General features: G+C 40.5%; 1 protein-coding gene across 1 annotated transcript in view; it reads right to left on the bottom strand.

Moving 5' to 3' along the window:
* The window catches only part of Me1 (malic enzyme 1), a 116,479-nt gene that overhangs the window by 68,377 nt on the left and 25,126 nt on the right, over window positions 1-22,976 (bottom strand). The window contains exon 4 of the mRNA XM_052187704.1: window positions 3,261-3,336. Coding sequence (XP_052043664.1) covers window positions 3,261-3,336 — 76 coding nt within the window. The remainder of the gene's footprint in view (window positions 1-3,260; window positions 3,337-22,976) is intronic.

Below are 22,976 nucleotides of genomic sequence, written 5' to 3'. Positions count from 1 at the left end.
AGAATAGGGAAGAGAAATGAGTTTGATCAATATATGCTGAGTATGTATATGTAATCATACATATACAAAATTATATGTATGATTAGTTATATTACTGTAAAAAGAAGAGAGGGCATGAAACAGAAATTCAAAAAACACATAGTTTACTCTTCAGTCTAGAGGACACATACAAAACTAGAGCTCCACTGCATACAAAAAACATGAGGCAGCTGTCAGACTAGCCAATGCCCCTCAGGGCCATTACAGGAGTGTCCGGAATGATGGATGTACTGCAGAAGCGCTAAGTATACTTGTAGCCACACCTCTGCTCCAAGATACTCTGACTTCTTAGTCCTAGGAGCACCTGGCACTGTGCTGTTATCTATAGAGCATGCCCAGGACAGTCTGATACACTAATTATCTTTTGACCTTTCTCTAGAACTGATGAATTTTGCCTGTCTTATTTCTACTTACTCAATAATCATACATGTTATTCACGTGGAGGGCTTATTTTACAGAATTTAATATCATCATTAGAAAACATCATTAGAATTAATACACTCAATGTCTTCACTTTATGATTCATGGCCATGAACTGAATTAAAACAAACCAAATTTATTACATAATATAACGTGCTGCATTCAAAATATTCATGGAATATAGCAGTTATTTGACCCTAGATAAGGCAATAAACTTAAGCTTCTATTTCTTACTTACTTTTTAAAATTCACTTATTTTACGTGTATGGATATTTCACCTGCTTGTAAGTCACATAGATGTGTGATGCCCAGACCAGAAAAAGACATCGCATTCCCTTGGACTGGATGTTTGCGAGTGCTGGGAACAAGCTAAGGGTCTTGAGGATAGCAGCCAGTTACTCTAACTGCTGAGCTATCACTCCAGCCCTTGTATTTCTCAGTTTCAAAAGAAACTTAATGCATGTGCTTTCAGAGTGGCTTTGTTTGCTTGCTACTATGATCCATCCCAGCATCTGGTACAACATTTTACACTCAGTAAACAGTCAGTAAGTACTAGGTAAATCCACCAATACACAAAGTGAAGTCATGACAAGTAAAGAACTTATCACAATACTTGTATTCCACATCCTAAATTGATGTACTTGCTCATATCCTCAGAAAGTCACAGCGCTTTAATGGAGGTCTAGAGTATCCTGGTGTCCCTCTTCTTTACAGATCATGAAATGGAGAATCAGAAAACCTAACTCCCTTGACCTAAATGAACCACCTAGGCAGTCCCAAAGCAGCAGCAGCTGGGTCTGCTCTCAGCAGGGTGCTCTCTCTGCTACCCCGTGCTAACAGGTGAGCTTTAAAATGCACAGCTGAGACTTTGAGAGTGTTGTCTTCGTTTTGTTTTGCTTTGTATGTGTGTGTGTGTGTGTGTGTGTACTGTGAAATACAACTATTTAAAATTGTTTTAGAAGTAAATACAATTAAGAGAGGTGAATTTATTTATGCATATTCCACACACTCCATCTTTGAAAACTTTTCCCTGTTTATTTCAAGGGCTCATAATTTCCCCTAACTGCAACTGGTCAATATATTCATGCTCTTACAGAGAATTTCAGTGTCCAAATAACTCAGATGTTTATTGCACAGACATGAGTGTATGTAATGTGCTGTCACAGATGGAGGCACTCACATGCACTGCTCAGGATACACACTCATAAATGCATTTCCCAACACAGGGAGCCCAGATGGCCTGCCTACACTTAGAAATGCTTTAATGGTGTATTCTACAAGGATAGTGACTTTATTATATAATTACTTATAATCTGAATAATTCATGTAATGCTTTCCAGGTCATTAAAAGCATAGAGGCTATATAATTTTCAACAGTTTCAATTTTTTGAAAAAAGAGTTTTAAATAGCATATACTGTCATTCACTCGAGGGCACATCTATGCTAAATGAAGTATGTCTTAAATATGAAGATTTTTAACGCATTTTGTTGTTTTTGTTGTAGTACTTAACATTTATTCCCTAGGCTACTATCCCATGGAGTACCGTTACCTAACTAAATTATAATCACATACTGAGATTTTTTTTTTTAAAAAAAATTGAGATATCTAAATCTTAGTTCAGTATGCCCTATTGAAATTTTTTCAACATTAAAGAGTATTAACAGCAAAATGTTCTGTCATAAAAATATCTTCAGAATGAGCAAACAGAGCATCTATACTCTTCCATTTTATCTAGTAAATCACCTTTGTTCTATGTGTGTTCAACTACACAGACAAGACCATATCTTACTCTTCCGTATGCTGTTACAACCAAGTGTTGAGTAGGGTGATTGTCTAAGGCCTAGCTGTGACAGTGGCAAAGACAACATAGTGATTAGAGCTCTACTCCACAACAATTTTTCTGAACTACTTTGTTGACTCTTAAAATCTTCTCCAAATTTCTGGTTAAGGGAAAATATCAAGCCAGGGTATGGCTCAGCAGGTAAAAATACTTGCCAAGAAGTCTGACCAGAGCTCAAATCCCATAACCAAGGTTGTGGAGTGGACACATTACAGCTCTTTAAGGTCATAATGTCAGAAAGAATGATTTAACAGGTATCTTCTGCCTACTCTGAACTTGGTAGCTCATCAAACAAATACAATAAAGGAGTTTGCTTGAAGAAATCATATGTCCTACATGTTCAACTTATATGTGCATACACACACACACACACACACACACACACACACACACGCTTTATAAAGAATGAAACACTAATAAATTAGAAATAACGGGGATATGTAGAGAGAATCTCTTGCATAATGTATGGAAGCACCACCTGTTAATATGGCATATTTTCTTAGGCAGGAAATAGAAGTTGAGGGTCCCAGCAGGGAGAGAGGATTCTGGAATACAGTCAGGTGCAGGAAAAGATTTGCCCTGAATGCTGATGGAGATGGCTGCATGAACCTGAGGAAAGGATAACCAGCCATGTGGCACTCACAGAATACAATAAATGGGTTAATTAAGTTATGAGCCAGCGAGAACAAGCCCTAGCTTGTGGCCTAGGCATTTAGTCAGAAATAATTCCGTCTCAGAGTCATCATTCTGGGGAACAAAGAGGCTAAGTACAAAAGCTTGTAGTTATAGGGAGTCTCTAAATAGCTTTATAATAAAATTAATATACAGTAGAGAAATCAGAAATATTAATTAGATGACAGCCAATGCTGCTCACAGCAAATAAGATTGTGACTACATATAAACTGTTTTATGAAACATAAAAAACCAAACTATCTCAGTGCAAAATCACTGATAACTTACCTTGACAACATCTTCTGGCCATGCATTAAGAACTGAAGCAATGTGCCCTTTGTCGTGGATACTAATAAAGAGGCCTCTAGTAGGAAAAGAAAATTATTGTACTTTACTTCCAATCTGTTAAACAACTATGAACATTAGTAAAAACGTAAATCAATTAATATACTTCCATTTTTTATTACATTACTAAAATGTCTTTTCTTAAAATAGCTAGAAATCCTGTAAATAAGAGGCTGAGACACAGCTCAGTTGGCAGAGGGCCTGTCTGTCATGCATGACACCCTGGGCTTGAGATCCAACACTGCACACAAATGGACATGGCACTCAGGCAGTGAGTTGAGTAGAGACAGGCAGACCCCTGAAGCTTGCTAGCCAGTTAGTTACCCTAGCCAAATCAGTGAGCTTAGACTCTCAATGAAAGATGCTTCTTTGTAAAAGTATTTTTATTCACCTAAGGCAATTGCTGTCCTTGATGCTTATTGCCTCTGCTAACCTAGGTCTAGTCCTGGAAGCTTCTATTCTGCTTAAAGATCTACTCTAGGCCTATAGAGTTTTCAGCCTCTAAGACTTATTGCTGAATAAGATCATCCCTTCTCTCCCTGGTCCTTTCTGAACTCTAGCTGGCTAGCTCAACTCAGCTGTTCTGGTTTACACTTGTCTCCAAGCTGACTGATTTGAGTTGGCTTCTCTCAGCTTTGCTTGGCCTTGTACTAACTACAGTGATACGTTATAATCTTCTAGCTCCTTATTCTCTGGCTCAATTCTCTCTTCAGCTGGTCTCTGTAAAACTCTCCCTGCAAAAATGCCTCTGTGTGTGTGTGTGTGTGTGTGTGTATGTGTGTCTATGTGTGTCTGTGAATGTCTGTGTGTGAACTGCTCCCTCTTATGGCTTCCCTTTCCTCTCTTCTTGTGAGAGTTGGGTATATCCTGTCAAATCTTTCTCTGAATCATCACTTTGTCTGCCACTCAACTCAACAACCTTTCAAACAGGGGTGCTTCCTTCTACAAATTAACTTGACCTTCACTGTCTCAATCAAAGGTGTGTACTAAGAACATGTCTGTATTCCAGCCGGAGGGATTAAAGGGTTTGGGAAGGTTGAGCCACACCACAACTAGAAACAGGTTTTTCCAGTAAACAACACAATCTTGGGCTCACAGTGTGATCAAATATCCTGCAACACTACTTAAAGGGCAAAGAGTAATTGAGGGAGATAACCACTATTGATCTGAGGACCCTGCAAGTATGTGGCAACAAGTGCACACATATAAGCATGTATACACTCACACAGAAATATGCAATCACCACGCTAAGAAAAACATTATTTTAACCTGAAGAGATGGCTCAGTAGGTAAGAGCCTGTCCTATTCTTGCAGGGAACCCATATTTGGTTCCCAGTACCCATGTCAGGCAACCCACAACTGCCTGGAATTCCAGCTCCAAGGAATCTGATGCTCTCTTCTGGCCTTTGAAAGAAGCTGTATTCGTGTGCATATTCCCAGACACAGACATACAATTTTTTAAAAAGCAAAAAAAAAAAAAAAATTAAAAGAGAAGTATCTGGAATCCATTTAGTCTTTAAGTAAGAAACATGTAAAAGCATGATAAGAAATGACAAACAACACGGGCATTTCAGGTGTGGATTCCACCTCACTTCCACCATGGGAGGATGAGAAGACACATCAGAGAGTCAAGTGACAAAGGCTGAACACTTGTTTTCTGTGGCAATCACTTGCCTATTTTATTGTTTGAATCTGTTGTTGCAACCTAACTGGAGACTTTAAAGTGTCTACCTTACCGTATTTCCTATGAAACTTTAACGAGTGGCTTCACATATTAAAGTAATAAAATTGGGGAGGGGAAATGCTTTGACTTCATTTAAAACTTTTTGCTTTAGAATTACTGTAACAAAACAGAGAAACACAAAAAGTATAATTTAATGACCAAAAAAAAAAAAAAAACCCCACCATCCTACATAATATATATTTAAATAATGAGAATCTTGGCAGCTATTTAAAAGTCATCTTTTTTGTTTCATAAACAAAATGAAACAACAACAATAACAAAAACCCCTCTTCCCTCATAAGAGCTGTCCTCTTAACTTTTATGGTATTGTTTACATTTGAATTAATTCATGAAGTGTATGTGTGTGTGTGTGTGTCTGTACTTGCATGTGCATGCATGTGGGTGCATAGGTGTATGTGGCCATGTATGTATAGGTGCACACACTTCGGTATGCATGTGGAAGCCAGAAGACAACTTCAGGTACCATTCCTTATGTACTAACCACCATTGTTTTTTTAAGACAGGATGTCTTCCTGCCTACCATGGTTGGCTTGCCAGTGAACCCAGATAGCCTACCAGTATTGGGATCACAAGCATGTGCCTGGTCCTTTGTGTAGATGGGAAAGCTCAAACTCAGGCCCTCATCCTTACACTGTAAACACTTTACCAACTGAACTATCTTCCCATACACTTCAACCAAATTTTTTTAAATCACAGAAAAAAATTAAACAAATCTACATATACACTAGACTGACTTATTAAGTAAGTAACCAAAAATTATGGCAGTAATTTTATAGGAAAAATTTCCCTGACTGGCTAAAAATATTGATTAAACTATACTGTTCATGTGTACAAAATTTTCACAGAATAAAAAATAAATAAATTTATACCAAATTATATCCTTTCCTGGTTTTCTTACTGTCTCACATGAAGTTGTTAAGTCTCCAAAATGGTAAAAAAAACAAAAAAAAAAAAAAAAAACTCCTCATAAGTTATATGCATTTTTAGGTCCCAATGTAATCAGCAGATAAATAAAGAGCTGTAAAATTAAAATGAGATATTTGGGCCTAAGTAAGGAATTCATATTAAATTGTATAAGACACTCTTGGCAATGCAGTATTAAATGATATTTCCTTGTAGGCTGTATTTTGGCCAAAATTTTCAAATAATACTATTCTCAAGAAGCTTAATCATTTAAAATAAAGAACAATGAATGATACTAAAATTAACATCAATCAAATGTCTAGTTTTATTATGTGCATATCTGGATTCAGCTTCTAAAGAAGAGCCTTTGGCCACCCAAGATCGATTGTACTAAGTAGAGATTCATTCACAGCAAAAATGCTTGCTCTAGGAAGTGGCTCAGTAAGTCAAAGAGCTGTAATGTCCTACCAAAGCCAAGCATCTTAAGAGTTCTTGGTAATTCTTTCGGGAATGTTCCCATAATTAGAAATCTACTGAGATATCCAAAGGGATTTCGGCACATTAGTAACTCATACTTCCTGGCATACATGAAACATCAATCCTACAAACAACACACACACACACACACACACACACACACACTCAAGATGTGGGGAGAAGAAAAAGAGAGAACAATGTAAGGAGAGGGAGGAAAAAAGGAAGGGAAGGAGAGAGGGAGGGAAGCTACATAACGAAGTTAGATAAGCTATTAGAGCTATTGCAATAGAAAACTGTGTTCTGGGAATTAAGCCAGAGCCTGTGCATGCTATACAAACTTTACCACTGAGCTACGTGTCAGCCTTAGAAACTCCTGCTACCTCTATTCTTAGTGATAGATTTCTTAAAAATCACTTAGTTCCGTTCAAAGTATGTTAAACAGGCCAACTGAAGATACATTTTGGAATCTACTTCATGTCAGAACTGAGACAACTTTAAAATGAAGACTTTTTTTAAACAAGTAATTCAAACTTTCTTCATAATCTCTAACACTGTACATATTCTACTCTCAACACACAAATCTGGAAGGCAAGATAATATTCTCCATGATACTTGATGATATCCCCATGGAATTGCATACCAAATGGAATTCATTTCATAGCATGCAACTCTCTATTGTAACACAACTTATATTTTCTTTGGAAAACAAGTTTATAGGTCTGTTTCTGAGTCATTTGGAGGAAAGAACAATTCCGAAACTTTTTATAATAATGCCTCCTTGCATCTGTTATTTCTTGAAATAATAAAGTTATATTCTACTTTCCGCAAATTGTGAACATACATTAGTAAGTAAGCCTGGAGAGTTAACCATGTTGAGTTGTACACAGTCCACAACTGATGGAGAAAGCAGTACAGACTGTCTAGACCTGATGGTTTGTGTTACAGCTTCTCCACGTCGTGACAGTAGAGAGGCAGTATGCACTCATCAGGAACCCTACTCTGAATTTGACCTCTGACTGGTTCCTGGACTAGTGAAATATGACATAATAGCCTCTTGATGAGCTGGGCAGCTGTAGAGCCATTGCTGCCAGTCAGCCATAGCTTCAAAAGCAATATGCTATCGTCAGCTTGTGGCTAAGAGAGGATGCCCAGGTTAGGTATAGTACGTGCATCTTCCCCTCTCTGCATGCTGGGGACGGGCCCAGGGATACACTATTAAGCATTCTACCACTGAGACACACCCTTGATTCCATGAATTATTTTCTAACTTATAATTTTAAACCTAAAATGACTTTAACAGGGCATAAACTCACTGTAGTTGAGGATCATCCACACTTAAGAAGGCAAAGTTTGGATAAAATGCAGGCCTATGAAAACCAATAGATAAAACAGGATAAAGACAAAAAGCCAAAAGTCTGGAGTTGAAAGTACTAGAAGAAATGATGAAAAGACAAAGAAGAGACAGGCCAGAGGAAGGCATGGAAATTAGTACCACACATTAAAAGAGTGGGTGATGAAGAGGAGGCATCATGAACACAGGGACTTAGGCAGGCCAGCCAGCACAGCTGAAGCCAAAGGAATCCAAAGGAAAGCGACCATGCTGACACATACCTCCAACCCCAGTACTTGGAAATCAGAGCCAGAGAGCTAGCCATGAGTTCAAGGGGAGCCTGGACTACATAGTAAAAGCTACAACATGAGACCCAGTCTCAAAACCACCTTTTAAAAAAGATGACACCAATAGAAAACTGTTAAGAAGGTAAGATCGATGCAATCCTATCTTACAGTAAGTTTGTAAAACATTTGAAGTATATCACAAGGGATTTTTTCCTGAGCTGAAATTCAGAAGCCAAAGTAATGCTTTGTCACCAGCAACTAGTTAATGCACTTCCAACAAAGAAAAGTGTTCTTCAAGATTATACCTGGACAATCAATACTCATTCATGGCTGCTGCCTGGTCCTGAGACATCCACCAGCACTTCTCTAACTACCCCAGTGATGCCCTATAGAACAAAAAGGCCCACTTCAAAACCCAGAGAATAGCATTTGTCTCTTCGGTCTCATCCACCTTGGATTCAGTCTTTCCATAACTTTCCTAGTCTTAATCTTGTCAACTTCCAACTGACTTTTTAAATGTTTATTTTATTTTTAATTATGTGTATCTGCATATCTGAGAGCAGGTATGCATGCAGAATGCGGGGCCCATGAAGGCTGGAAGTTCTGGATCCCTGGAACTAGAATTTCAAGCAGTTGCGAGCTGCCTGAGTGGGTAATGAGAACCAAACCAGTCCTCACTCAGGAAGAAAGGTACTCACTTCTAACCACTAAGCTGTCTCTGCAATCCTGCAAGTGTGCTTTTTATAGCATGTGGCCCATCCTGAGCTTATGTGATACCCTACTGTGACTAGATCAGAGCTCACATGTCTTCTAAAAAAAAAAAAATCACAGAAATATGTGGCCTTTATGATCACTGACATCATTCCCAGTTTGTCATTACCAAGAATATTCATCCTGAAAACTTAAGGTAAAATTCCTTGGGTTGTTTCACCCCAGAATCACTCCTTTTTCTTTTGGCAAATAACATGCATTCAGTAAAATAACTCTTCAAAATTGTATCTTTGATGTTTCTTTGTTCAAATAGCAATTTATTCTTGTCCATATGGGCTCATGGTTTAATATGTTATTTAATAGGATTGAACCTGTTACAAACATAATACACTGAATGCCCAAATGTTTCCAGACATGTGTAGTGGGAGTATGCAATTTGGCTCCTAAGTCCACTTTCTAGGGCAGATATTGCTAAGTTGAGGTTTTGCTAAGCTGCTCAGCCTGGTCTGGAGTTCACGGCTCTCCAACATCAGACTTTAACTCTCTCACTTATTTTACTTATTTTTCTTTCTATCACACCCTTTCTGCAAACCTCAGAATCCAAATCAACCCATCTGTTCTTTTTACTTCAACTTATCCTGTACAGTTATGTTTAATAAAAGTACTCACCGTGTCTTTCACATGCACCTACACCTTCTAGTCTCTAATATCACCGCGAGACTCGCAACGCAGCCTGCCGTCCTCAAGTACCTCCAGTGTCTCTTGTGCACTCCACAAAGAGCTACTGCTTACCTCTGTCCCTCACTCTCATCCTCTAGCTTCTCATTAGATCAGCACACAGCCTTGACTATCTGATCCACTACAGTGTCCTCCCAGCTGTGCCTACTATTCATTATAGTATTAGGAAGTGTCTATATCCTGTTCTCTAGTCCCATGAGCTCTGAAGATGTCCCACTTTCTACCCCAGTCTTCTTCAATGTCCTTTGTTCCTGATCAGCTTTAGATGCTGGGTTTAGTTGTGGTTTAGTCTAATGCTACTTGTATTATGTTAATTGCATCCCCCAAATCCACTTGTAAAACGCTGGGGTCCCTGCCCTGAGTTGGTTTTGATTGGTAAATAAACTTGCCGGTAGCCAATGGCTGGCCAGGGAGACAGAGGAGGGACTTTTAGGATTCCTGGCAAGGGACCAAGGGAAGAGGAAGGATACAGCCACCATGCTGGGGCGGAAGAAAGAGACACTAGGCCTGAGAGGTGCAGAGGAGAGAGCATAGCTATCATGTTAGAGTCGGAGATCACGGCCCAGGAGGGCCTGGGTCTGGGTCCGGGACAGTCAAGATGGAATATAGGTTTTAGCAAGCGATGAGTTGGGATTATCAGAAAGTACAGCAGTCACATGGAGGTTAGGACGTGGCCCAGCCATTAAACTGTTTAAGGCATATCAAAATATAGAGCTACATATGTGTGTCTTTTATTTGGTAATCCAGAACATTGGGACAGGTAGCAAGGAACATGCCATCACCTCCACCACTGCATGGATGATCTGAGTAGTGATAACTGAGTCTGCGACCGGTTCTGTGTACAATCCCTCAAGCTTCTCACACTCCAATCAACAGCTAAGGCCTAGGGGAACTGCTTTACCCCAGCCCCTCGGACTCACTTTCAAAGCCCACTTTGTCTACGTTCCTGCTGTTTCTGATGTTTTGTCTCTGGCTTTACCTCCCACTCTTGGTCCCATCCTTGCTCTTGACAAGGATCACCTGATTCAGCCTGAGAACCATGTTATTTCCAACGTTCAGTGATTTTTCAAGGGTTTTGTCAGGCAACCTTCCAGTCCCTCCAGCTCCCAATCACTATCATAGGCAGGGCAAGTGTCAGCTTCTCTTGCAAACATTTTCTGAATCACATTCTCAGGCTAAATTTGGAATTCCATAGAAACTTGCTGTTCTCGCTACTTAGCACACTCTCACAAAAAAAAAAAAAAAAAAAAAAAAAAAAAAGGTAACTTCCTTGAATGTTTTCCAACTAGATTAGAAACTCTACAAGTCAGTAATTTGTATTCCCTAAGATAATGGAGTAATGGAAAGAGTGAGGGTAGCACTGCCGAGGAGGTGGTGCTGAGGTCAGGAGCAGCACTGCTCTTACACAGGCCCTGGTTGCCTCCTAGCCCCGGCATGGCTGGCTCATTAGTGCCTTTCACTCAACCTCTGGGGGATCTGACACTCTCCTGGTCTCTGAGGGTACTGCACTCTTTTGCACATACTCTCACACAACACACATGCAAACTCGTAACTAAAAATAAAACTAAATCTTAAGGAAACGAGAAAGGAAGATAGACTTGCTGGTAAGTAAAATATGACAAGAAAAAATTGACAGAGAACATTTCAGGAGAAATGAGATGCATGGGTGCAAATTTGGAGCATCTTCTTTTTAAAAAGGACAAATATCAAAGGTCTAGATAGGAAAAGTAGTTTTTGAAGCAAAACCCCAGAAAAGAACAGCAAGAACTAAGTAAGAGTCAATGCTCCTTTCAGGACTGGGAACCATGCAATTGGTACCTGGAGATCTCAGAGCTGCCACTGTTGTGAAAGTCTCAATGATAGCCAGGAACTGAGAAACAGTGGCTGAGCAACCAGAGAACCATCCAGTATTTTCAGAACTTTACACTAGGAAAGAGGTGTGGATTACAACATCGTATCAGCTTTGGGAGAAAGGTAACCAAAATATGCTAAGTTCTTCAGACTTCAGTCTTGGAAGTTTTAGACATAAAAGAGATGGATAGGAGCTCAGTGGAAGGTGCATGGTAAAAACAAATTTTTTCCTAAGGATGTTAGACAAAGGTAGATTTCCTGTTGCCTCTGTTATCCATTTCCAAAAGTCAGTTCTCTTTAAATAAGTAGCATCTTGATAATGCTAGTGCTTCCCTTGCTGCTTTGGTTGTTTTCTTTTGTTTAAGCTAAGGACTTGCTGGGTCACCCTGACTGGACTGGAACTCATGGCAATCCTCCTACCTCTCAAGTGCTGAGATTAGAGACACTGGCCACTGTGCCCGGCAAAAGTAAAGAACAGGACCAAGGTAAGTTACAAAAGAAAGCATGTAATTGGGGGGATGCTTACAGTTTAGAAGGGTCCATTATCATCATGGTGGGAAGCATGGTATCAGGCAGGCAGGCAGGCAGGCAGGCATGGTGCTGGAGTAGTAACTGAGCACTTACATTTGATCCACAAGTTGGAAACACAGAGAGAGACTGGGCCTGCTTTTGACGCCTCATAGCCCACCCCTGCCAGGAGCCATTCTCACATAGATCTCAAAACCTCCTCCTTTCAGCCATTTCAAGCCTGCTTTTGGAAGGAAAAATACTAGCTTTCAAGATTAGCCAAGTAGCCAGGTGGTTAGTATATGCAGAGCTCACCTGAGTGGGCTAGAACAAACAGAGCTCATCTGTGGTTAGGTTACCATAGCAATTCCTTTCCACCTCACCTCCTTGTGATCAATGTACTGTGCCAATTTCCTGCAGCAATAGCCAGCTTTTCCCTGAGATTCTGAGAGACAATTCTGAGAAACTGTTCCCGAGAAACAATGCTTGCCCCCTGAGACTGTTCCCCAAATACAATGTCTTGCCCCCTTTACCCTAGAGCTTGCTTGCTTCCCTTTATATTGCCATGTGTAAAAAATCAAATTTGACAGCTTGATCAGAATACTGTCTTGCTGTCCACCTCTTGCGTCTTTTGTCCCACATTTTCTCCTAGGTGGTCCAGGGACCCTGTTGACTGTCCTGTGGGTCCGGACACACCCACAGTGACACACTTTCTAAATAAAGCCACGCTGCCTAATCTTTCCCAAAAGAGTTGCACTAGCCATCGATAAAACATACAAATACATTAGCCTATGGAGGTCATTCTCATTTAAACCACCACAACAGACTATACCAACCAGTGTGAATCATAATATGTACGTTTCCCACTTGCTATCACTTAAGATATATATGCATATATGCATGCCTTATTTTTAATAATCTATAACTTCTAGATTAAACACCTCCAATGTTTAATACTCATCTTCAATGACAAATGACAAATTAAAGATAAATTAATTCAACTTTTAATGTATTAAGAAAGGATGTTCATAAGACCAGCTTGGGCTACATAAAAAGCCTCTGTCTCACCACACACTCTGATCATAGTACATGGAGAAATCAAGTTGATACTGAATGGGCTAGAGAGGCGGCTCAGTGGTTAAGAGCACTGACTGCTCTTCCAGAGGGCCTGAATTCAATTCCCAGAAACCACATGGTGGCTCACAACTTTCTGTAATGGAATCAGATACCTTCTTCTGGAATGTCTGAAGACAGCTACAGTGTATCCATATACATAAAATAAATAAATAAATCTTTTCTTAAAGATTTATTTATTTATTATATGCAAGTACATAAGGATATCATGAGGTTTGCGGGCAACTGGATGGAACTAGAAAACATCCTGAGATAACCCAGACCCTGAAAGATACACATGTTATGTACTCACTTATAAGTGGGTATTAGCCTAAGTACAAAATAACAATGTGATCATCCACAGACCCAAAGAAACTAACTAGGACCTAGGGGAGGATACTCAACTCTAGCTGAGAAAGAGAAGTAAAATAGATATTGGGAGTATGTGGAGAAAGGGAATTGGCTGGGAATATGGTGCAGACGGGAACGGGAGAGATTAAATGTGGGAAGGACAGAAGGAGCAAGAACTGGGATCATGGGGGTGCATCTCTGGGACAAGCTAGAAAAGCTAGGATGAGGGAAACACCCAGGAACTTATGAGGGTGGCCCTAGCTAAGACTCCTAGCTGTAGTGGGTATGGAACTTAAAATCGCCACCTCCTGTAACCAGGAAAGACTCTCAATAGAGGGATGGGGACACCAACCCACCCAGAAAACCTTTGACCTACAATTTATCCTGCCTACAAGATGTGCATGGATAAAGAAGGAGCAGAAATTGAGGGAATAGTCAACTAATGACTGGCCCAACTTGAGACCCATGACATGAGAGAGAGTCTACTATTAATGATATTCCCTATAACCTCTCAAGAGTCTCCAGAAATAGCTAATAAAACATGCTGAAATGTGGGGCTAGAGAGATGGCTCAGTGAATTAAGAGCACTTGAGTTCCCAGTAACCCATGGTGGCTCACAACTGTCTGTAATATCAGTTCTAGAGCGGATGTTCCTCTTTTGACTCAATAGTACTGTATATATACAGTACACTTACATGCACACAGAGAAAATGCCCAGCACACATAAAATAAAAGTAAGCCCATTAAAAAACACATACTGAAAAATGTCAAGCATGAAAGTATAGGAAGAAAAATAACAATACCCACAGCTATGAGGCAGTACTAAAACAAAAAACAAACAAAAAATATGGAGAAATAGCCATAACTACCGGTCAAGCATCCATCCTGCATTTCCTGTTTTAGTCCCCAAATCTTACCTAAATAGCATACTTACTTAGTGCCATTTTGAGGCTAAGGTTTCCTTGCAAAAATTACAAATAATAAGGAAATACAGAAGAAAAAACTAACTCTCACTTTGAAGGGAAAACACATCCATCCTATCTAACATTTACTGGCAACACAAAGAAAACAACATCAGTTACTTGATGGCTATGGAATGTGAGTCCTATGGAAGGCCAATATAAACTATGAGCTGGGAACACCACAGGAAATCGCAGAGACAATGATGGAAGTGCAGTGGCTTCCACCGGAGCAGTGCCTCTATTTGTATGCAGAAAGCCAAAGGCTCTACTGATAAGACAGAACAGTGGGGAAAGGCTACAACAGATTTACACTTGAGCTACAACGCTTATTAGCTCATTAGGATCTGCCCCAATGTTCACATGAAACCTAACCGCACTGCCTCAGGATTCCAACTTCCAAATCTTTGGGGAACCTCGGAAACAATGTAGCAGCTTTCACCAGCTGCCCCTACTGGAGGCTGCTGAGCTCTACTCCTGCATTCAGGCCTGGGACAAGCAGCCTCCGCAGGGAGCAAGTGCTTCAGAGCTGAAGCTTTTGTTTTCGGAATCCTTTCAAATTATAGAATGACATAAACACAACAGCCTTAACTCTGAGCCTTTACTGTAAAAATACCTTTTGCTGGTCTTTGTTTTGTGACTGTGTTCATAAAAGATAGTTGATCTAAATTCAATACTAAATGCTCAAACTATTCCATCAGCAAGCCTCACTTCCTTTTCTAATGTTTTAGACAACTAACAGAAATCCATGTATGTGTTGGTAAGTATGGAAATTAAACAGGCCCTTATTAACTCAAACGAGAAAGCCTTGGTTTTATTTTGGTTATATTTTGTTTGTGGGTTTTTCCCCTTGTATTTTCCTTTTTAGAGAAAAAAAATCATCTACTAAAAAGGAGGGAGAAGATAGACCCAGGAATACATAATTCTAAATTACGTGGACAAACTTGCCAAGCCTCTGATGTGACGCCACTTTTCTAAAGGATTTTCTTTAGAACTTGGGGGGTCACTGTTATTGCTGACTGACCACTCCAATCCTGTTCCATAAACCATCCTTGTCAAACCTTCAGAAGTTCAAACCTCTACTTCCACCAGGAACCCATCAGTAGTTTTTAAGCTTTAGCTGAAGTGAGAATGGACCTCTGAGGAGCCCATCTTACTGCAATGGGTAACCCTAAACCCACCTCACAGAGACGTGGTTCAACTCAGTGGGGCACAGAACAAAAGGAAAAGACATTAGCGTGGGAAAGGGACTTGGAGGAGGCAGAAAGAACATGAGAGCAGGTGACAGCACTCAGAATGTGCGCTCTCTCTCTCTCTCTCTCTCTCTCTCTCTCTCTCCCTCCCTCCCTCCCTCCCCCTGTGTGTGTGTCTGTGTGTCTGTGTATCTGTATCTGTCTGTGTGTCTGTGTGTCTGTGTCCGTCCGTCCGCCCATTGCTGGGGCGCTCCCTGCATGTGGAGGTCAGGAGTGGATCTTCATCCTTCCACCTTGATCAAGACAATATCTCTTTGCTGTTGCTTAAACCAGGCTAGCCCCCGCAGGAGCTTCTGGTGATTCTTAAACCAGGCTAGCACCCGCAGGAGCTTCTGGTGATTCTCCTGCCTCTGCCTCCCACCTCGCCATAGAGGTCCACCCAGGTCACATATACCTGCCTGACAGTTTGGCCCCTAGAACCCATGTAAAACCTGACAAACTGTCAGGTTTGTGTGGCAAGTACTTTTACCCACTGAGCCATCTTCCCAGCCCAGCTGTGAGATTTATAAAACATAATTTGTCTTTGCATAGTTTTTAAAAAACCTTCTGGTTCTAAAAATATAGTCCTAGCCAATGGTTCACGATGCTCCTATTTTCCTATAGTTTACTAACTAAATTTTATATCAACACAAATAATTATGCCCCAGCTACAACGGCTATTAGAAAAACAAATTCTGTTTAATAAAAAGAATTTGATATTTAGGAACTATAGGTTCATAAGAACTTCAGGTAAATTGTTTTCTAAGTCCTGCAACACACCTCCCACAGAAAGGCATCTTCCAGAGGAATCATATGTAAACAGACTAAGGAGACTCATTTGCAGGCAAGGAAACAAAAGACCAGGGTCTGTAGTATAATAAACCCAAGATCGCAGTTAACAAGACGCACAACAGGGACTCAGGTCACGTCTTTCCAGGTCTTCAGCACATATACACCCTTGGTAATTTTACTCATGTTCTGTGCACTAAATAAAGGCAGTGCTAGCCCCAGAGCTTTCGAGAGTATGGAGAAGGGTGAGCACTACCACTTGAGACAGAAAGATTGACAAGAAAAAAAAAAGAGTTACCACATATAATGTTATTCAGATTGGCAAAGTCCCAGGTTAGTGGGCACTCAACTGGGTGGGGGGAACCGAAGAGGGGGGAAGGAAGAGAATAATAAAAACAGAAAGGTAGGCAGAGTGACCCAGGAACACAGACACCTTTCAGTGTCACACTAAAGAACCTGGCGTTTGTCATGGGGGCACAGAGAGTCAGTCATTTTAGTCACGGGAATGACATAATCAGGTATGCCTTCTTGAGGAAAGTACTCATTCTGGTAGGAGAGAGATGCAGAAATTCAGAGAATGAGAAGGGCCTAATCTCAAAGACTGGCAACAGAGAACGGGTAGTGAACTGATCTCATAGATCAGTGCAAACCTGACAAGATACAAAACAGAAAAAGGGAGATCATGACTACACCTGTGGTGTTGAGGGAGCACCTGTTTAGTAGACGATATTGCACAGTGTAATTTAGGAACTCTGAGTCCCTCAGGCTAGGGACATTGGACTGGGTGGGTAGCTGTAGGTCAGTCACTGTGAGGAACTACTTAACAGCTGGAAACTGAGCAGTAACCATAGGTGAGATGGGAAGAGATGCCGACTCTACTCGGTAGTTCTTAGGTTACAAGTAAGAGAATGCCCAGCATGGAGTCCATGCCCCTGAACGAAACCTGCAGAACACAACACGACGCTGCCATCTGTGTGGGTGGAGCGGATCACCAGACTCAGCCATGTGGATTAAGAAAGAAATGTATTTTATTGACAAGGGACATATACTAGATTTAGCTCATGAAAATAAAACGTTGAACCAGTGAATTCATCGGGGATATGGAGAGGAATATATGAAATTCGGAGAATAAGGCAGCAGAGCGTTCACATTCTTACGACCCCAGAATAGACGGCCAAAGCCAGCTGGAGCTAAACTCCTCGGAGCAGAGGTTCGGAAGGCGACTACAGTGCTCCACACCCATAGTAATAATATTTAAATTTAAAATAGGTGCGCAGAAATGAAGTGGAAAAGATTTAGTGTTGGGATAACACATGGTCTAGCTGACTCTTCCTTGGCTCAGGATGGGTTTGTGCGGTGAAGAGAGAACAGGATCAGCAGGGGAGGGGCTGGGGTTACAAAGCAAATAAGCTGTACTAAGTCTGCAAACTCACAGACTTCATAACTCCAGCAGAGCCTCTGACCTGTAGCTGAGGTATAAATACACCAGTGTTATATATCCGTGTCACCTCACCTACTTAAGGCCACTACAGTAGAACTAATGACTATCAACAAACTGCCATTGTTAGCAACTGGGTGAGTTTGCAGCCTGGCTAGATCTCCTTATGCCAAAGCCTAAGCGGATTAAGTCTATTCAAAGCAATTAGGCGATGCAGGCAGTCAGGGCGGCAAGTCTCACAGCTCTTTCCTTTCCGCCCCAGCCTTTGGTCCATGTGGAAGTCGCCGCAAAGTCTAAAACTGTAATTGGAGGCTACTGTCCCAGCTTTCAAATGGCCCAGTGGCTTGCAACAGGACCAAGGACTACAAAGGAACCTACCACAGCTCGGCCTTTGCCGCATGCCGACTGTGCCACCCTGCTCCGTGCCAGAGCTTCTGACAATACAATATGCTTGGCCTCGGCCCCTTTTGTTTTCTTTTGTATTTTACAAACTGTCACCTCATCCTGCATATAGAAACTATGCACCATAAAAGGGAACCCCTTATTACTCTCACTGTCATGTTTAATTCCTTTAGAACAGTCATGTATGTAGCTCTTTGTCCACATGGGAGTCTATGTTCAGTATTGTTGTTCACAAGTCCAAGACATATATATGATGAGGCAGTGCTTAATAAAGTACTTAGTACTCAGGACAGGCTCATGGAACTCCTGGTACAGGAAAGAAGGGAAGAAATAACTAACACAGAGGACCCACAAAAGGCTTCTGAAGACGTGGCAAATCTGGGAAGAATCAGGGAGAATTTTGCAGGAAACCGATTGCTAGAAAATGTTATTTGACAATTCATAGAACTGGGTTTAAATATCAAGCTACTATCATTAAAAGTTAGAAACCTTAGAAAATGGGACAGGGCTGGGACGATGGCTGCCACACCCAACAACCTGATCACCTGATCCATGTGTGAAAGGAGAGAAACAGCGCACACAAGCTGCCCTCTTGTGCCAGAGCACACAGTGCCACGAACATGCACAAAATTAATTAACTAATTAACATAAAAATCAATGAAACAATAGTAGCACCACATTCTCATGAAATACCCATTAGAATTCTGCTGTTTGGGGAAGGAAACATGATAAGCCCTAGGAAGACTCTGTATTTTATAGAATAATGTTCATTAACAAATACATCACTTTAACTTTTGAAAATAGTACCTAAGGAAATGTCCAAGAAGCTTCTCTGAAGAACTTAGACCCAAGCTAGAAAACCTAGCACAAAATAAGGAGGCTCAACATCGTTTCGGGAGGATATGATAGCTAATTTCATGTGTCAACTTAGCTAGCATCATTCTAGATGTTTCTACAAAAGTCATTTTGTTTCTGTGTCCTTTGTTTTGTTTTGTTCTGTTTTGTTTGTGACAGGGTCTCTCTACATAGCCCTGGCTATCCTGGAACTCACCATGTAGACAAGGCTAGGCTTTGAATTTACAGAGTTGTCAAGCTGGCCTTGAACTCACAGAGATCTGCCTGCAGGGATTAAAAGGGTGCACTAACACACCCAGCTACAAAAGTCATTTTTTTAAGTAAGATTAATAACATTTACTATGTAGGCCTTAAATCATTCTCCATAATGTTGGAGAATGATTACAAGGGGTTAAACATCCTGCTAGAGAAGTGAGAAGCATTACTGTCCCTGAACAGGAGGAATGTGTGCCACAGGCCAACTTAGGGTCTCCCCGGGCTGTAAGACAGCCCTTCCCTGGCTCTTCAGCAGCTGGGGCGGCCAGGGCCAGGTTCTCAGGTACCTCTCTCCCTCTGTTCTCACTACATTCATTTATACCTCATTCATAGTCTCTCTCCCTCCCTCTTTCCCTTCCCTCCCCTCTTTCTTCCCTCCCTCCTTTCTTCCCTCCCTCCCTCCTTCCCTCTCTCTATGAAATATGGCCCTTAACACCTTAGTGATACTTTTCTTGGAATGATTGTTTTCAAATTATAAAATCAACATCTTAAAAAATAAAAACAATAGCTAAACATTACTGACTCCATCTTTACATAAATATTATTTCCAAATAAAGATGAACTCAAAGGATATACAAAATGATTTAAAATTTCTTCTTCATACTCATTTTAAAAATAGGATGCATGCCCACCTAATTAACTATGAATCAGCAAGCTGTTCTGATGAACTCCAGCATACCTCCTACAGTCTAAACAACTGCAGAGAATCCTATGGTAACCCATCATATAGATACAAACATTTGGCAACTGTTTAAAAAATTAACTGCTTTGACTAAAAGGTGTGTACACACACCCCTTTAGCTCTTAAAAAGATCACCTCATTTACAATGCTAATGTTTTAATCCACAGTCATACTTTTTAAATTTATAAAATATGTGCATTTCAAATTATTGTGCACATGACTCATTCATCTGTCAATCATAGTGAAGACTGAGCTACACTTATAAAAGGGGAACTTTTATAAAATAAAATACTTATAAAATTCAGTAACTTTTATAAGTTGGATAATTAATTACATAACTCGAAATCTTATCAACTAACTATTTTACAAAGCTTACTAATGTAAATATAAAATAATGAAATATAGAATAAAACAGGATTGAGCTAAAATTGTTGAGGTCAATTTTACTTTTGCTTCTAAGAATTCACAATCACTCTCTGGAAGACAGGTAGCCTCTCTGGAGATATCGGATGGAGATTATTTTGTCCTGCAGTGTCTGGGCAGCACTCAGGAAGGGCAGCCAGGACGGTTACAAGTGTGAGCCCTGCTGTCCTTTCCTCTGCTACCTCAGGAGCAGGGTCATGGTGGAGGGAGGAGCACTGACTGCATCTGCCTTCCTAGTGCTCTTGCAGCTGATGAGTACACCTCGTTAGGGAGAGCACAAGACAGAGCGAGAGCATGCCCATAGCAGGAGCCTGACGGAGCACACAAAACTGACACCCGAGGGGTGCAACTACTCAGATCAAGTGAGGAATACCAACATTCTGCTTTATATTCAAGCACTATAGCCAGGACACAAGTGAAAAAAATTACATGCTTGTTGTAGTCAAGAGTTTATTAGGGGACATAGTGAGAATTTTAATGAATCAAGTCATTAAATGACTGTGAATTCCTCTTCTTTAAAAGTATACTTTATTTTTGTATTTTTGATAAATCTCAAAATTTCAATGAAAGTTATAATTGAACTCCTTCCGAGTTTTGTTTTGCTTTTTGGGACCATGTTTCTCAGGGTAGCCTTGGCTCTCCTGGAACTCAGTTTGTACTCCAGGCTGGCCTTGAATTAAGATCTACCTGCCTCTGCCTCCGGAGTGCTGGGATTAAAGGTGTGCACCACCACGCCCAGCCCTTCAGCATTATATAACAGATGTTAGGTTACTACACAAGAGGTTCCAAATCCCTGAAAGTACTGGTTGTAAGCCACTTCTTAAAACATGTACAGAATGTTTAACAAAAATTGACAGCCTCTCTAGAACACGTGTGGCACTGCCCAGGCCAGCATATTTAAAAGGCTGACAAGTTGTCTTAAAGATGTCACTTTAAAGAAGCAAGGTGTACTCCGCTGGTGTGCCCTGCACTGGTGTACTAAGAAGGACTTACTATGTGTATGCGGGCCAGACAGTGACCTAGACAACACACATGCTGGAGCATGGCTGCGCACACAGAGAGCAACACAGAGAGCCACCTTGACATGGTTCTCACCGAGCAAAGCACAAACAGTTCCTAAGCCAGAAGCGGAGGCTGCACAGAAGGAAGAGATAGAAGCTTATGGCATCGGAATAAATGCAGCCCAAAACAAATGAAAGGAAAAGTGACCTTAAAATTCAATGGTTCCCAATAAACCCACTGCCAGGATCTCATTCAGAGCAGGTGTCACCAACAATTATCCAAACACTCAACTATTTCCAGTTTTGGAGGTGGGGAAAGCATATTCCAACGCCAGTCAGAAAAGTTCTGGAAAGTACTGTATCCCTGTAAGAATTTCCACCCAGCAACTGCAATTCAAGCTTCTATGGCTATCCTATGAAAAAGACGCTGCCTCCTACACAAAAGACTTGGGAGTAATATAAATGAAGACTTAAATCCTGTAGACTTAGGTCTCTCATGTCCTCTAGTTTACTCAGATGACCAGGTCTGGTAACTGTTACTACTACAATCACCTTTTTTGGACAGAGCACAATATGCTAGTAACCCATCAAAAATGCTGTTGCCTAATAAATGTAGAACTCCAGGCATGAGCCGATAAGATACAAAATAATCTAAGAAACACTACCTCTTTTCAATCTTGTTTTATTCTTAGTAATGAAGAGCAAGATTTAGAATTCTCATTTAAAATACATGCATTCTTGTAAATGGGAAAGTAACTATATGTGTGTCTTCATGAGTACTACCTGAGATAAAACTTGTCAAACTATTTCTGAATTCTCCATATGCTATATGTAAACTTAAATCAAAACACCTGGATGTGCCACACAGGCTGTAGCAAAATTATTTTTGGATCTGAAACTTAAATTTCCACTCAAGTTTTCCACATGTGCAGTCTCTAGATGGAATGGAGACTCAATGAGCTGTTACTGTATTTCTAAAGGCTTTTTCAGTAGAAGATAAGTTTCACTGCCTTGCCAAAGAGATTTATACGTCTATGCATAAATTTGGCTGACTGTTAGATCTTGATATAAAGAACTGATGTTTGAATCATGTCTACATTTTTTCCATTCTCCACATTTTTCCTAATTAAGGCAATGCGTAAGAGAGAAAATACTTTGTAACTCTAAACTCCTTCTGGGCACACAGTGAATTCCTAGTAGCTGTGGCGGCAGAGACTTGACCTCACTGCTATTTAGTAAACGTGTCTCTCTCTCTCTCTCTCTCTCTCTCTCTCTCTCTCTCTCTCTCTCTCTCTCTCTCTCTCTCTCATACACACACACACACACACACACACACACAGAGACAGACAGACAGACACTATCATAAACGTAGCACTTGTCCTGCTCAGAAAAAGAATGATCTGAACTTGTAACTCTGCATTTCCACTGTCAGTAACAAGCAGCTTTTTTCTAAACAAGTGCTCAAAAGTCCACTGAAGCAACAATTAAAAACCAACTCATTCTAGTTTATTTCAGAGCTTTGCAGAGCATCTACTGGCACTCTTTCTAAAAACCTCAAAGCACAACCAATGCAAAAAACAAAAACACCACATCCTGAGCTTATTTTAAAGG

This window comes from Apodemus sylvaticus, chromosome 7 (genome assembly GCF_947179515.1).
Source record: "Apodemus sylvaticus chromosome 7, mApoSyl1.1, whole genome shotgun sequence".
NCBI classification, from domain to species: domain Eukaryota; kingdom Metazoa; phylum Chordata; class Mammalia; order Rodentia; family Muridae; genus Apodemus; species Apodemus sylvaticus.
The sequence above is the reverse complement of the archived record's forward strand: the minus strand, read 5'-3'. Positions and strand labels throughout refer to the sequence as shown.